This window comes from Oncorhynchus mykiss, chromosome 28, assembly GCF_013265735.2.
Source record: "Oncorhynchus mykiss isolate Arlee chromosome 28, USDA_OmykA_1.1, whole genome shotgun sequence".
NCBI classification, from domain to species: domain Eukaryota; kingdom Metazoa; phylum Chordata; class Actinopteri; order Salmoniformes; family Salmonidae; genus Oncorhynchus; species Oncorhynchus mykiss.
In genome coordinates, this window is record NC_048592.1 from 32,154,633 (window position 1) to 32,171,092 (window position 16,460).

At 40.3% G+C, this 16,460-nt stretch overlaps 1 protein-coding gene across 3 annotated transcripts in view; it reads right to left on the minus strand.

The window, feature by feature from the left end:
• Positions 1 to 2,399: 2,399 nt before the first annotated feature.
• The window catches only part of asip2b (agouti signaling protein, nonagouti homolog (mouse) 2b), a 30,488-nt gene continuing 16,427 nt past the window's right edge, over positions 2,400 to 16,460 (minus strand). Inside the window, exons 1-4 of one of the 3 annotated variants that reach the window (XR_005040246.1) lie at positions 10,291 to 10,405; positions 10,069 to 10,198; positions 8,871 to 8,947; positions 2,400 to 3,202 (exon numbers count right to left, since the gene is read on the minus strand). Coding sequence is in view for 2 of the 3 variants with exons in the window: in XM_036966717.1 (XP_036822612.1) it covers positions 3,035 to 3,202; positions 8,871 to 8,947; positions 10,069 to 10,177 (354 nt within the window). In the remaining variant the exon portion in view is untranslated. Of the gene's footprint in view, positions 3,203 to 8,870; positions 8,948 to 10,068; positions 10,415 to 16,460 lie in introns of those variants that run through there. The other 2 variants (XM_036966717.1, XM_021589925.2) reach the window with 2 other exon arrangements.

Below are 16,460 nucleotides of genomic sequence, written 5' to 3' on the forward strand. Positions count from 1 at the left end.
TAACAACAGAAGAAAGAAGTAACAAGACAATTATTTATATTCTCTCTAAGTCTTTAAGATTCATAAACTTTTCTCTAAACCATTGCATGTCATTTTCAATTGGAAATTGGACCAAGATGCGAGCCACACACACAGATCTGCATGGTCGTCTAGTTAGCATTTGTCCTGAGGGAACAATTTGACACATACATCTTGAGTGAATAAATCTTGAAGTTACAGTAATGAGAGGAATAAGGGTTATGTCGTGGAGCCTGCGGTCTCTGTTCTCTTGGTGAATGTATCACTGTGTGAACCAGTTCTCTGCGAGGTATGTGTGACTAATAGAATGAAAGCGTACCCAAACACGCTTCAGCCCAGTTTGAACAAAAAGGGGAATCAGGTGCTCAATCGAGGGACTTGATAATGTGTGACTGTATGCACTTCATGCCTATCAGAGAGTACACCTCTGGACTATACTTGGATGATTTTACACTGAACTGGGTGTGTATGTGTGTGTGTCTGTCTGTCTGTCTGTCTGTCTGTCTGTCTGCGTGTGTGTGTGGGGGGGGGGGACATCTTGAATGACTCTCCATCCACTGCTGCTAAAGGCTATAGACTGGTTACAGGCTACTGTCATGTCTACTCCCGCTCCCCCTTCTCCGGTGCTCGACTTCGCTGGTCCTGGCAACCCAGCTACATTCACATGGAGAATTGTTTTGTTATCATTTATTACAACTTATTCTCTATTCAGGGCCGGGCACTAGCCAATCAGGCTGGCTTAAAATAAATATCAAATTAAATAAAAGAATTTGATTTGTCGTTTTGTATTGTCTCCTGACTAATTGGAAATTTAGAAAAATGCAGGAGGTTCCTGGGATCTAATTGGGGTGCTTCCAATCCTTATATATGTCTCTATCCGTCTGACTGAGCTTCACACCCGGTTCCAGGAGGATCCATATGGAATAATGAGAGCAGCAGCGTCCTGTCTGCCAGCGTCTAGGATTACTGAAAGAATCACTGCTGGACCCATGCAATCACTATCATGTCTCTGATGAGAATGCTGAATTAACCATGTTTATTCAGCAACTGCGTCAGAAAGTTGGGGGGAGGGCAGGAATTCAAATCCCTGGACATTTTCCCTAACATCAATAGGCTACTAAGGACCATCATCACTCTTCCAGTGACTTATGTAGTGTTGAGAGACTCTTCTCCACTACAGGCCGTATCAAGACATCAATCAGATCGTCTCAACAATCTGGCCCAGTTGTTCTTTGAAAGGGAACTCAGTGACTATGACGCAATAATCTCCATCTTCAACACCAATCCTAGGCGTCTAGGCCGTGTGCTTTAAAACGTGAAACACACAAGAAAAGTTACGCCTGAATATTTACTGTTCATACGATGTAGCCTAATGTTTTCATGTCTACCCTGATAGGCCTATATGTTCGAAGTGAGCTTCTGTATTCATACCCACCATGATATTAAGCTATGTATGATCATTTCATATTTTCATGCCTATACAGTAACGTTTGCTCATTTAAAGTGAGCTATTCATTTCATACCCGCCGTACAGTTCAAGGTATAGGCCTAAAGTGTTGGTATTGTATTGTGTGTCGCGGTTTTAATATGGTAAACAGTGTGCACTTTTGGGCTTAATGAAAACCCTTTCAGGGCACTCTATTCTTCCTTGCTTCTTTGTGCAATAAGCTGTTTGCGTGTATTCCAATCCAGAGGCGAGCTGATGTCCAGCGGATCTCCAATGGTCCTGAATCTACCTGTTGTTCTGTAGTGTAGATCGCTCCTTTAACTGGGAATGGCCGATCTGATCTGATAATATATGTTGATTATTCCGTGAGGTTGGACTGTCAGACTGAACACTTCATCCATTATCTGTATTTTGTGACAGTAACATTTTTTAGCACTTGTCTGCTGCTGTAAAATCTTTCATCTTTTTTTTGTTTGTTTCTTTGTTTGTTTCTCTCTCTCTCTTGAGTATGTAGGTTATAGACATGTTGTGTATTTCATTATGTTTCCTTACTGTCGGACTCAGACAGTCGGCCTGCTTTGTCAGCAGTGTTGTAGTAAGCGGTTGCGTAGTTCGCACTGTGGTAGTTTTTGGTTACATTTATCCTGTATTATGTTTTAAATAATCCAATGTGATGCACACATTTTCACTTAAATATGTCAGGTATTTTTGCCGGAAAATGCCCAGCCTTACTTCTGCCCAGCCACACAGCTATCCCTTTCTACGCCGCTGCCCCAAGCTCTCACTACCTTTTATCCACTTTAATCAACTGGGGAGTTTGCTAGTAATTTCAAAATATATGTAACCACAGCAGCAAAACCTGTTATTGAGCATACAGCAATATGTTTTGCCAGCAGGGATAACTGGTGAGAATAGCAATAAAAAAGTAGATGAGTGAGGCTAACAAAGTTATTTATTCAATAGAGAAAATATAGAGAGGATGTTTGTGGAAGTTATTTGATGTTTTTTATGGGTTAGCATTGGCTCGACATGACCTACAATCTACAGTAGCAGAGGTGCACAGTTATACAAAAGCAGAATTAATACAGTTGTGCAGGAAACATATACTGTTACATATCCACAACACATCCATACATCGTTTATATACATACATAGAAAATATTGTGGGCCTTGCGATACGTGATCTGTCATTGAACCTATATTGTGGGCCTTGCGATACGTGATGTGTCATTGAGCCTATATTGTGGGCCTTGCGATACGTGATGTGTCATTGAACCTATATTGTGGACCTTGTGATATGTGATGTGTCATTCATCAGGTCCAAAACATTTAAGCATATATATCTGTGTAGTATGTCCATGTTTTTGTATCCGTATGTGTTTACCTGTGCAAGTGCATCAGTGTGATGTCTAGCAGTCTCTGTGAGATGTGTATGTGAGTGTGTGTGTTTGCCTGTACAGGGTCTCTGGTTCCTCTAGGGGCAGTGCTGGCCCAGTTTCCAACAGTGGCAGTCGTGTGTGTATATGTGGTGAAGAGTTATGTATGGTGTGTGTGTGTGTGTGTGTTTGTCTAGGTCTTCTTGGGGCAGTGTGGGCCCAGTCTCCAGCAGTGGCAGATGGTGTTGAAGAGGCGACAGCGGCAGGAAGCACAGGGGTCACAGCAGGGGGTGTGAGGGGCACAGCTATCCATCAGACGGCCACACCGCCGGGCAGGGGCTACAGGCTCGTGTTTCTGAAACTTCACCCACAGGGAAAAATATGTTGGAACGCCAAATATTAGTCATTGAGAAAAATATGATTTACATACTGAATCATCCAACATCACCCATAGACAAATACATACTGAAACACCCAACATCACCCATAGACAAATACATACTATATCACACAACATCACCCATAGACAAATACATACTATATCACCCAACATCACCCATAGACAAATACATACTGAAACACCCAACATCACCCATAGACAAATACATACTGAAACACCCAACATCACCCATAGACAAATACATACTGAAACACCCAACATCACCCATAGACAAATACAGTGCCTTGCGAAAGTATTCGGCCCCCTTGAACTTTGCGACCTTTTGCCACATTTCAGGCTTCAAACATAAAGAAATAAAACTATTTTTTGTGAAGAATCAACAACAAGTGGGACACAATCATGAAGTGGAATGACATTTATTGGATATTTCAAACTTTTTTAACAAATCAAAAACTGAAAAATTGGGCGTGCAAAATTATTCAGCCCCCTTAAGTTAATACTTTGTAGCGTCACCTTTTGCTGCGATTACAGCTGTAAGTCGCTTGGGGTATGCCTCTATCAGTTTTGCACATCGAGAGACTGACATTTTTTCCCATTCCTCCTTGCAAAACAGCTCGAGCTCAGTGAGGTTGGATGGAGAGCATTTGTGAACAGCAGTTTTCAGTTCTTTCCACAGATTCTCGATTGTATTCAGGTCTGGACTTTGACTTGGCCATTCTAACACCTGGATATGTTTATTTTTGAACCATTCCGTTGTAGATTTTGCTTTATGTTTTGGATCATTGTCTTGTTGGAAGACACATCTCCGTCCCAGTCTCAGGTCTTTTGCAGACTCCATCAGGTTTTCTTCCAGAATGGTCCTGTATTTGGCTCCATCCATCTTCCCATCAATTTTAACCATCTTCCCTGTCCCTGCTGAAGAAAAGCAGGCCCAAACCATGATGCTGCCACCACCATGTTTGACAGTGGGGATGGTGTGTTCAGGGTGATGAGCTGTGTTGCTTTTATGCCAAACATAACGTTTTGCATTGTTGCCAAAAAGTTCAATTTTGGTTTCATCTGACCAGAGCACCTTCTTCCACATGTTTGGTGTGTCTCCCAGGTGGCTTGTGGCAAACTTTAAACGACACTTTTTATGGATATCTTTAAGAAATGGCTTTCTTCTTGCCACTCTTCCATAAAGGCCAGATTTGTGCAATATACGACTGATTGTTGTCCTATGAACAGAGTCTCCCACCTCAGCTGTAGATCTCTGCAGTTCATCCAGAGTGATCATGGCTGCATCTCTAATCAGTCTTCTCCTTGTATGAGCTGAAAGTTTAGAGGGACGGCCAGGTCTTGGTAGATTTGCAGTGGTCTGATACTCCTTCCATTTCAATATTATCGCTTGCACAGTGCTCCTTGGGATGTTTAAAGCTTGGGAAATATTTTTGTATCCAAATCCGGCTTTAAACTTCTTCACATCAGTATCTCGGACCTGCCTGGTGTGTTCCTTGTTCTTCATGATGCTCTCTGCGCTTTTAACGGACCTCTGAGACTATCACAGTGCAGGTGCATTTATACGGAGACTTGATTACACACAGGTGGATTATATTTACCATCATTAGTCATTTAGGTCAACATTGGATCGTTCAGAGATCCTCACTGAACTTCTGGAGAGAGTTTGCTGCACTGAAAGTAAAGGGGCTGAATAATTTTGCACGCCCAATTTTTCAGTTTTTGATTTGTTAAAAAAGTTTGAAATATCCAATAAATGTCATTCCACTTTATGATTGTGTCCCACTTGTTGTTGATTCTTCACAAAAAAATACAGTTTTATATCTTTATGTTTGAAGCCTGAAATGTGGCAAAAGGTCGCAAAGTTCAAGGGGGACGAATGCTTTCGCAAGGCACTGTAATACTGAAGTCACAGTGTCCATTGAAGTCACAATGTAATACTGAAGTCACAGGGTCCATGAGTGTAATACTGAAGTCACAGTGTCCATGAATGTAATACTGAAGTCACAGTGTCCATTGAAGTCACAGTGTAATACTGAAGTCACAGTGTCCATGAGTGTAATACTCAAGTCACAGTGTCCATGAACATAACATTGAAGTCAGTGTCCATGGATTCCTTCTTTACTGTCTACCTTACATTTGTGTCAGCAGTGGGATTTGAAGCCACGCCTCTTGTGCCTCGCTCTCTGCTCTTTGACCTTTTATTTGACTTGTCCCCTAAAGGATGTTATAACACACTGATTAAACCTGGAATCTAAGTTGAGGAAAAAGTATTCAGACCCTTTACTCAGTACTTAGTTGAATCACCTTTGGTAGCGATTTCAGACTCAATTGACTTATTCCACATTTTATTGTGTTACAGCCTGAATTAAAATTTGATTAAATATTATTTTGTAATCTCAACCATATGCACACAATACCCCATAATGACAAAGTGAAGAAAAACAATTGAGACATTCATCATTGTCACAATCATTTTCAAGTCTTGCCATTGATTTTCAAGGAGATTTAAGTCAAAACTGTAACTCGGCCACTCAGGAACATTCACTGTCTTCTTGGTAAGCAACTCCAGTGTATATTTGGCCATGTGTTTTAGGTTATTGTCCTGCTGAAAGGTGAATTCATCTTCCATTGTGTGGTGGAAAGCAGACTGAAACAGGTTTTCCTTTAGGATTTTGCCTGTGCTTAGCTCTATTCCGTTTATTTTTTTATACTGAAAAACTCCTCAGTCCTTAACGATTCCAAGCATACCCATAACATGATGCAGTCACCACTATGCTTGAACACATGGAGAGTGGTACTCGGTAATGTACTGGATTGGATCTGCCCCAAACATAACACTTTGTATTCAGGACAAAAAGATACTTGCTTTTCCAAATGTTTTGCATTATTACTTTAGTGCTTGTTGCAAACAGGATGCATGTTATGGAATATTGTTCCTCTGTACAGGCTTCCTTCTTTTCACTCTGTCAATTAGGTTAGTATTGTGGAGTAACTACAATGTTATTGATACATCCTCAGTTTATTCCCATCACAGCCATTAAACTCTGTAACTGTTTTAAAGTCACCATTGGCCTCATGGTGAGTTTGGATGGAGGCCTGTATCTTTGTAGCCTGTATCTTTGTAGAGGCTGTGTGTATTGATACACCATCCAAAGTGTAATTACTAACTTCACCAGGCTGAAAGGGATATTTAATGTCTGCTTTTATTTGTCAACCAAAAGATGCCCTTCATTGCGGGGAAATGGAAAACCTCCCTGGTCTTTGTGGTTGAATCTGTGTTTGAGATTCACTGCTCTACTGAGGGATCTTACAGATAATTGTATGTGTGAGGTACAGAGATGAGGTAATCGTTCAAAAATCATGTTAAACACTTTTATTGCACACAGAGTGAGTCCATGCAAATTATTATGTGACTTGTTAAGCACATTTTTACTCCTGAACTTATTTAGTCGTACCATAACAAAGGGGTTGAATACTTATTGATTCAAGACATTTCAGCTTAACATTTTTAATTAATTCATACAATTTCCAAAAACATAATTCCACTTTGACATTATGGGGTATTGTGTGTAGACCAGTGACAATACATTTCAATTTAATACATTTTAAATTCAGGCTGTAACACAAGAACATTTTGAAAAAGTCTAGGGGTGCGAATACCCCCTGGAGGCACTGTATAGTGTAAATGCCCTGGAAACCATATTTGTGTGTGCTGTGAAGGAGAGCAGATGGAGATTTTTCTGACGTCATGCAAAGTCACCTGATATTAAGTGATTTAATGACGCAGCCAACCACCGGATGGAGCCAAAGACATGTTTATTTGACAGAGTTTCTTTAGAAGCTCCTAAATTATTTCTGGACATTTCAGATTGATTAGTATCAGGTTTATTAATCCCTACAGTAATTATTCCACTGCTGTTCCTAGACAGCTGGTCTTCATACAACCTCTTTAAGCATGATTTAGTACATTGTTCCTGCTGTAGTTTTAAGGAGATAAATGTACATTGTTCCTGCTGTAGTTTTAAGGAGATAAATGTACATTGTTCCTGCTATAGTTTTAAGGAGATAAATGTACATTGTTCCTGCTGTAGTTTTAAGGAGATAAATGTACATTGTTCCTGCTGTAGTTTTAAGGAGATAAATGTACATTGTTCCTGCTATAGTTTTAAGGAGATAAATGTACATTGTTCCTGCTATAGTTTTAAGGAGATAAATGTACATTGTTCCTGCTGTAGTTTTAAGGAGATAAATGCACATTGTTCCTGCTATAGTTTTAAGGAGATAAATGTACATTGTTCCTGCTATAGTTTTAAGGAGATAAATGTACATTGTTCCTGCTATAGTTTTAAGGAGATAAATGTACATTGTTCCTGCTATAGTTTTAAGGAGATAAATGTACATTGTTCCTGATGTAGTTTTAAGGAGATAAATGTACATTGTTCCTGCTATAGTTTTAAGGAGATAAATGTACATTGTTCCTGCTATAGTTTTAAGGAGATAAATGTACATTGTTCCTGCTATAGTTTTAAGGAGATAAATGTACATTGTTCCTGATGTAGTTTTAAGGAGATAAATGTACATTGTTCCTGCTATAGTTTTAAGGAGATAAATGTACATTGTTCCTGCTATAGTTTTAAGGAGATAAATGTACATTGTTCCTGATGTAGTTTTAAGGAGATAAATGTACATTGTTCCTGCTATAGTTTTAAGGAGATAAATGTACATTGTTCCTGCTATAGTTTTAAGGAGATAAATGTACATTGTTCCTGCTATAGTTTTAAGGAGATAAATGTACATTGTTCCTGCTATAGTTTTAAGGAGCTAAATGTACATTGTTCCTGCTGTAGTTTTAAGGAGATAAATGTACATTGTTCCTGCTGTAGTTTTAAGGAGATAAATGTACATTGTTCCTGATGTAGTTTTAAGGAGATAAATGTACATTCTTCCTGAGGTAGTTTTAAGGAGATAAATGTACATTGTTCCTGCTATAGTTTTAAGGAGATAAATGTACATTGTTCCTGCTATAGTTTTAAGGAGATAAATGTACATTGTTCCTGCTATAGTTTTAAGGAGATAAATGTACATGGTTCCTGCTATAGTTTTAAGGACATAAATGTACATTGTTCCTGATGTAGTTTTAAGGAGATAAATGTACATTGTTCCTGCTATAGTTTTAAGGAGATAAATGTACATTGTTCCTGAGGTAGTTTTAAGGAGATAAATGTACATTGTTCCTGCTGTAGTTTTAAGGAGATAAATGTACATTGTTCCTGCTATAGTTTTAAGGAGATAATGTACATTGTTCCTGATGTAGTTTTAAGGAGATAAATGTACATTGTTCCTGCTATAGTTTTAAGGAGATAAATGTACATTGTTCCTGATGTAGTTTTTAGGAGATAAATGTACATTGTTCCTGCTGTAGTTTTAAGGAGATCAATGTACATTGTTCCTGCTATAGTTTTAAGGAGATAAATGTACATTGTTCCTGCTATAGTTTTAAGGAGATAAATGTACATTGTTCCTGATGTAGTTTTAAGGAGATAAATGTACATTGTTCCTGCTATAGTTTTAAGGAGATAAATGTACATTGTTCCTGCTATAGTTTTAAGGAGATAAATGTACAACTTACTTCAACGTGGTGCTGTCCCTGATGTGGCAAAATCCGTCTCCTGGCAAACAGTCTTCCGGGTTTCCCTTGGCTCCAAACTATAGTTCATAGAAATATAAAACAAGGATTTATGATTAGATATGAAACGTATTGCCCCCAATGATGGGTTCAACTTAATTATACTCCTTCAATGGTTCTAGGACACTTTTCATTTCCACTTTTTTTTTAAACGGGCTGGTGTGCAGAAATGCCAGGGACAATTTCTGGTCCCAGTCCGACCCTGTGTGAGTCCATAATATGAAGTACATTTGTAATTCAGGTGAACTATCCCTTGAAGAACACAACCTTTTAGTATACATATCTTAATTACAAAATAGTGCCATCATAGAGATCTCATCTGAGTACATATATAGCATCAGTGGGTGGAGGCTAGCTGAAAAATGTCTACTTTGCAGACCAACCTTGTGATGAATGGTACTTGTTGTACTGCCAGTATGTTGTATGTACAACCACAATTTGTAATTCTTTGTGATAAGAAAACGTACACAACTAATATTATGCATCTTAATAATTACATATCATGAGTATTGCCAAAAAGACTAAAGCACAGAGAGGACTAGAGATGGCCATCTGGGTTTTGTCATCTTAATTACAAATGAATCGAATAATTGTGTTCACTTCTTGCTAAAGTAAACCAATCCTGATTCATAGACTTAATGGAGACTTTGTCCCCTGAAGGCTTTCAAAGCAGTAACTGGTTTTAGAGACTTAATCTCTTTTACACAAAAGCAGATGCAATAACTCATATGATGGCTTAAAGTCAATTGATTTCGATTATAGTTTTAATAATAAAAAGGTTATACAAAAGTATTACATTTCCACATGTTATGCACAGCAATTAAAATTGTATTTGGAGACATGCGTGGGAACTGCATGTGGTTTAACTAGTCAACTGCCATAATTTTATAGGTCATTACTAATGATAAGTAAATTGTAAGCTTTTGGTTAAAATCTTGTCAACATTATTTTTAAGTTAAATAATTAAAATTGTTCGCCATAGTTCCTTAATCCAAACGCAAACCATAGCCCTATGAAGCAATCTGTCCGGAATGGCAAATATACCATTAATTTATGTGCAAAAGGTGTGATCTTTTCTCCCAGCAACAAAATCGCGCAACCCGGCTTTAATCAAAACAGAAAACATGCAAAATAGCTTCACCTGAATCATTTTCATGCTGTATATGCGCATCCCTCTTCAGGTCTTCGGCGAAACATAACGGAATTGACACCGAAAGGAGACAACCCCAGAGAAAATGTTTTCCCAACATCTCCACTTCCAATCTTGTAACCTGAATCCGGGTTAATAATAATGTTACGGACTGCAGCACTGTTCAGGTGAGAGCACACTATTAAATTTGACACGTTGGGATAGGCTACTTACAGGTTACTTTTTATCCACTCTGGAGAAATGAATATATTTTTTTATTTTAAATGTCTTAATATGGTAGTCTATCAATATCGCAGCTCAGAAGGTTCTCGTTCTAGTGAATGGGCTGTCATAAAATGGATGGTTAAGTGTAGTCAAATCTTCCACGCCCACAATTTCTTTCAGACTCTGAAGTAGCCTTCTGTTGACCTACCCAATTTGTGTTGAATTATGGTTTCCATCCATACATTCCCCCAACTAAGTCGAACAGTAACAAGCTCCCGCCAATACTATAGCAAAGTGCCACTGTCTGGTAGCAGTTATTTATTTTCAGTTGTAAAGGCCGATGTGATCGTGTAATGCATTGTCAACTGAGATCTACATCTTGATTGATTATGAGCTGTTGCGCTCAGCTGCACTGCGGCCCTCCGTGTAGAGGTAAAGGGCAATCTTTCTAACGGTTTCATATTTTATTTACTGGCACTGTACGGAACCCACATGCATGTGTGTTCGAAACATTGATATGGTATTTGGGCCTGGGGTTGGCCTGAATGCGACATCAACAAACCGGATGTTAAGGACATTAAAGTCCCTCTCCCACGCTTATTACTTGCCTAGGGACATGTGAGGTGAATTGGCGCGCAGACAGCAGGGGGCCTTCAGAAGTTCTTTCCAAACACCAGACATTCCTCTCTAGGAGCTTATGTACACAATCTGTACATTGTTATTCATTTCCTAAGCCCATGTTAATATGTATTAACAGTGGGATCAATGGAGGCTCCTCAGAGGAGGAAGGGGAGGAACATCTGACTCAGTGAATTTCAGAAAAATGTAAATAGTGAAACATAAAAAATTATCCTTTTTAGCTAAAACTATACTTTGAAACAAACTGTTTTGCAAGGAAGGTCTACAGTAGCCTCGACCAGTGGTGTGTAGCCTATTAATGGATGTCAAGGGAAGCCAGCCCCCCCCCCCCCCCCCTCAAAAAATAATTACATATTAAATCATTTATCTGTCATCTCTCTGTTTTTCATAATTTTCCTTCAATTTGCAAGAGGCTGAATGTATCTCACCGGAGAAGGCATCCGAGCGAGCGAAACAGCGACCCTCTGTCTCTGTATGTGTAGGGCATCTATCTGATGCTGTCTGGTCCAAACAAGTATGACATTGTTGCTGCCAAAAGCATTGAATGGAATGGAAGCCAGCGAGCATTTGGCTTCCCTTGATAAAAAAAAGTATTAAAAAATTGACAAACTGAGTGAGCTCAACTGTGAATAGTCCATGCCCTCCTAAAAAGTTGTCAATGGAAGCCAGCTTGGATTAAGGCATCACTCCTTACAAGTCACATCGAGAGCAGACGTCATTGACAGAAACATCTTGAATTGTTGCATCTCGTTGTATTGTTGTCCTCTGGTGGCTATCTAGCTAAAATTAGCCTTTTCCTAAATTAGCCATGGATGGAGATTGGTATTTGTGACTTGTGGTTTTACTTAATTCTCTGTACTGGCCAATAACTATAATGGCGATTCTGATCCAGTGATTTTACCCACACACCGCTACTGGCCTCAACAGACCTAGGAGGCTCATAGTTCTCACCCCCTTCCATAGACTTACACAGTAATTATGACGACTTCTGGAGGACGTCCTCCAAGAGCTCTTGCAGCCTGAACTGACATGTTCTCCATCCAATCAAAGGATCAGAGAATGAATCTAGTACTGAAAGCATAAGATACAGCTAGCTAGCACTGCAGTGCATAACCTGTGGTGAGTAGTTGACTCAAAGAGAGAGACAAACAATAGTTGAACAGTTTTGGAAAAAAAGGAGAATGAGCAGAGAGAGAGAGAGAGAGAGAGAGAGAGAGACACTGTAGCTATATTTCGTTGTATTTTTTTCCACTTTCATTTAACTAGCTACTGCAGCTAATTTAGCCTACTCAACAACCTGACTCAAACAGAGAGGAATGCTATTTATGTTAGCTAGCTGGCTAAGGCAATCCAACATTCTAACTCTTCCGAGTCAAGGTAAACTTTCGGTTTGATTCCTTTATTGTCACTGGTGTCCACCATTGAAAAGTCTAAACTGCTTGCTTTACACTGTATTGCGTAATTGTACACATGGATTGGATTATGGCTTTACTAACGGGTTAGTTATAGTAGCTATGTTGCCTATGATGTTAGCTAATATGGTGTGTTTATCAGTTAGTGGATATGGTATGAAGTTTTGGCTTTGAGAGTTTTTTTTTCGCCTGATCACAGACAGCTGTTGTGTTGTGCACTGAAGTCCACAAGCAAAGGGAAAATGTGAGAGGAGGAGAAAGGGTAACAGTAAACAGTGCATTCGGAAAGTATTCAGAGCCCTTGACTTTTTCCACATTTTTATATTTTACAGTGTTATTCTAAAAATGGATGAATCTACACACAATACCCCATAATGACAAAGCAAAAACAAGTTTTTCAATTTTTTTGCAAATGTATTAAAAATAACAAAATAAAATATCACATTCACTTAAGTATTCAAACCCTTTACTCAGTACTCTGTTGAAAGACGTTGAGTTTCTCCCATTCTTCAAATCAAATCTAATCAAATTCTATTAGACACATGCGCTGAATACAGAATACAGACCTTACAGTGAAATGCTTACTTACAAGCCCCTAACCAACAAAATGCAGTTTAAAAAATATGAATAAGAATAAGAAATAAAATGAACAAGTAATTAAAGAAAGACTATACACAGGGGGTACCGGTACAGAGTCAATGTGCGGGGACACCGGTGTCGAGGTATTTGAGGTAATATGTACATGTAGGTAGAGTTATTAAAGTGACTATGCATTGATAAGATAATAACAGAGAGTAGCAGCAGCATAGAGGGGGGGGGGGGGGGGGGGGGGGCAATGCAAATCGTCTGGGTAGCCATTTGATTAGCTGTTCAGGATTCTTATGGCTTGGGGCTAGAAGCTGTTAAGAAGTCTTTTGGACCTAGACTTGGTGCTCCGGTACCGCTTTCTGTGTGGTAGCAGAGAGAACAGTCTATGACTAGGGTGGCTGGAGTCTTTGACAATTTTTAGGGCCTTCCTCTGACACCGCCTGGTATAGAGGTCCTGGATAGCAGGACGCTTGGCCCCAGTGATGTACTGGGCCGTACGCCCTACCCTCTGAAGTGCCTTGCGGTCGGAGGCCGAGCAATTGCCGTACCAGGCAATGATGCAACTGGTCAGGATGCTCTCGATGTTGCAGTTGTAGAACCTTTTGAGGATCTCAGGACCCATGCCAAATCTTTTTAGTTTCCTGAGGGGGAATAGGCTTTGTCGTGCCCTCTTCACGACTGTCTTGGTGTGCTTGAACCATGTTAGTTTGTTGGTGATGTGGACACCAAGGAACTTGTAGCTCTCAACCTGATCCACTACAGCCCGTCAATGAGAATGGAGGCGTGCTCTGTCCTCCTTTTGCTGTAGTCCACAATCATTTAATTTCTCTTGATCACGTTGAGGAAGAGGTTGTTGTCCTGGCACCACACGGCCAGTTCTCTGACTTCCTCCCTATAGGCTGTTTCGTCGTTGTCGGTGATCAGGCCTACTACTGTTGTGTCATAGGCAAACTTAATGATGGTGTTGGAGTCGTGTCTGGCCGTGCAGTCATGAGTGAACAGGGAGTACAGGAGGGGATTGAGCACGCACCCCTGAGATGTGTTGTTACCTACCCTTACCACCTGAGGGCGGTCCATCAGGAAGTCCAGGATGCAGTTGCAGAGGAAGATGTTTAGACCCAGGGTCCTTATCTTATTGATGAACTTTGAGGGCACTATGGTGTTGAACGCTGAGCTGTAGTCAATGAATAGCATTCTCATAGAGGTGTTCCTTTTGTCCAGGTGGGAAAGGGCAGTATGCAAATTGGAGTGGGTCGATGGTTTCTGGGATAGTGGTGTAGATGTGAGCCATGCCCAGCCTTTCAAAGCACTTCATGGCTACAGACGTGAGTGCTACGGGTCGGTAGTCATTTAGGCAGGTTACCTTAGTTTTCATGGGCATGGGGACTATGGTGTTCTGCTTAAAACATGTTGGTATTACAGACTCGGACAGGGAGAGGTTGAAAATGTCAGTGAAGACACTTGCCAGTTGGTCAGTGTATGCACGGAGTACACATCCCGGTAATCCGTCTGGCCCTGCGGCCTTGTGAATGTTGACCTGTTTAAAGGTCTTACACACATCGGCTGCAGAGAGCGTGAGCACACAGTTGTCCGGAACAGCTGGTGCTCTCATGCATGTTTCAGTGTTATTTGCCTCGAAGCAAGCATAGAAGCAGTTTAGTTCATCTGGTAGGCTCATGTCACTGGACAGCTCTCGGCTATGTTTCCTTTTGTAGTCTGTAATGGTTTGCAAGCCCTGCCACATCTGACAAGCGTCGGAGCCGGTGTAGTACAATTCAAACTTAGTCCTGTATTGATGCTTTTGCTGTTTGATGGTTCATCGGAGGGCATTGCAGGATTTCTTATAAGCTTCTGAGTTAGAGTCCCACTCCTTGAAAGTGGCAGCTCTAGCCATTAGCTCAGTGTGGATGCTGCCTGTAATTCATGTCTTCTGGTTGGGGTATGTCCGTACAGTCACTGTGGGGACGACGTCATCGATGCACTTATTGATGAAGCCTGTGACAGATGTGGGGTACTCAATATCATCGGAAGTATCTCAGAACATATTCCAGTCTGTGATAGCAAAACTGTCCTGTAGCTTAGCATCTGCTTCATTTGACCACTTTTTTATTGACTGAGTCACTGGTGCTACCTGTTTTAATTTTTGCTTGTAATCAGTAATCAGGAGGATAGAATTATGGTCAGATTTGCCAAATGGAGAGCGAGGGAGAGCTTTATACGCGTCTCTGTTTGTGGAGTAAAGGTGGTCTAGAGTTTTTTTTCCTTCTGTTGCACATTTAACATGCTGATAGAAATTTGGTAAAACGGATTTAAGTTTCACTGCATTCAAGTCCCTGGCCACTAGGAGCACCGCCTCTGGGTGAGCATTTTCCTGTTTGCTTATGGCGGAATACAGCTCATTGAGTGCGGTCTAAGTGCCAGCATCGGTCTGTGGTGGTATGTAGACAGCTATAAAAAATACAGATGAAAACTCTAAGTAGATAGTGTGGTCTACAGCTTATCATGAGATGCTCTACATCAGGCGAGCAAAACCTCAAGACTTCCTTAGATATCGTGCACCAGCTTTTGTTTACAAATATACATAGCTATCTTAAGATGAATGCACTAACTGTAAGTTTCTCTGGATGAGTGTCTTTGTAAGGGTCGTCGTATGAAGGAGAAGAGGAGGACCAAGGTGCAGCGTGATATGTGTCCATATTTATTAAATGAACACGGAAATAACAAAATAACAAAGAGAACGATCGAAAACAGTTCTAGCTGGTGCAGACACACAACAGAAAACAGAAAATAATCACCCACGAAACACAATAGAAAACAGGCTCCCTAAATATGGTTCTTAACCACTGCGCTTCCCGGGAGGCTATTTATGATTATTATATATATTTATACCTACAAATTGTTTATAAAATGTCCATCTCTAATAATATGCCTTTAATCTGTTACATTCACTGATAAAAATTGACTCAGAATTTGACCACTAAGATATTTTATCTAAAAACATTCTGAGACTCCATGAATGTTGTTCCTTAAGGGCTTTTGACAGGAATTTGGCAGTCCCAGATAGAAAAGGTTAAAGACAACTGCTTTCAAGCTCAGAAACAGCAGTAGGATTGTCAAGCGTTTGCCTGCCAACAGTACTTCGCACCTCTGAACAGTGTCAGCAGCCAATCTCTTTTGTGTTCACACAGCAAACACCTTGGAAGTCGTCAGACACTCAGCCTTGTTAAAATACTCCAAACCAGAAGGTGGCAGTAGCGTTGTTTGGTAATGCATATCCGTGTGTTTTGCTTATGATCTAGACACGGGTGCCCCCGCACATTGACTCTGTACCGGTACCCCCTGTATATATAACCTCCACATTGACTCTGTACCGGTACCCCCTGTATATAACCTCCACATTGACTCTGTACCGGTACCCCCTGTATATAGCCTCCACATTGACTCTGTACCGGTACCCCCTGTATATAGCCTCCATATTGACTCTGTACCGGTACCCCCTGTATATATAACCTCCACATTGACTCTGTACCGGTACCCCCT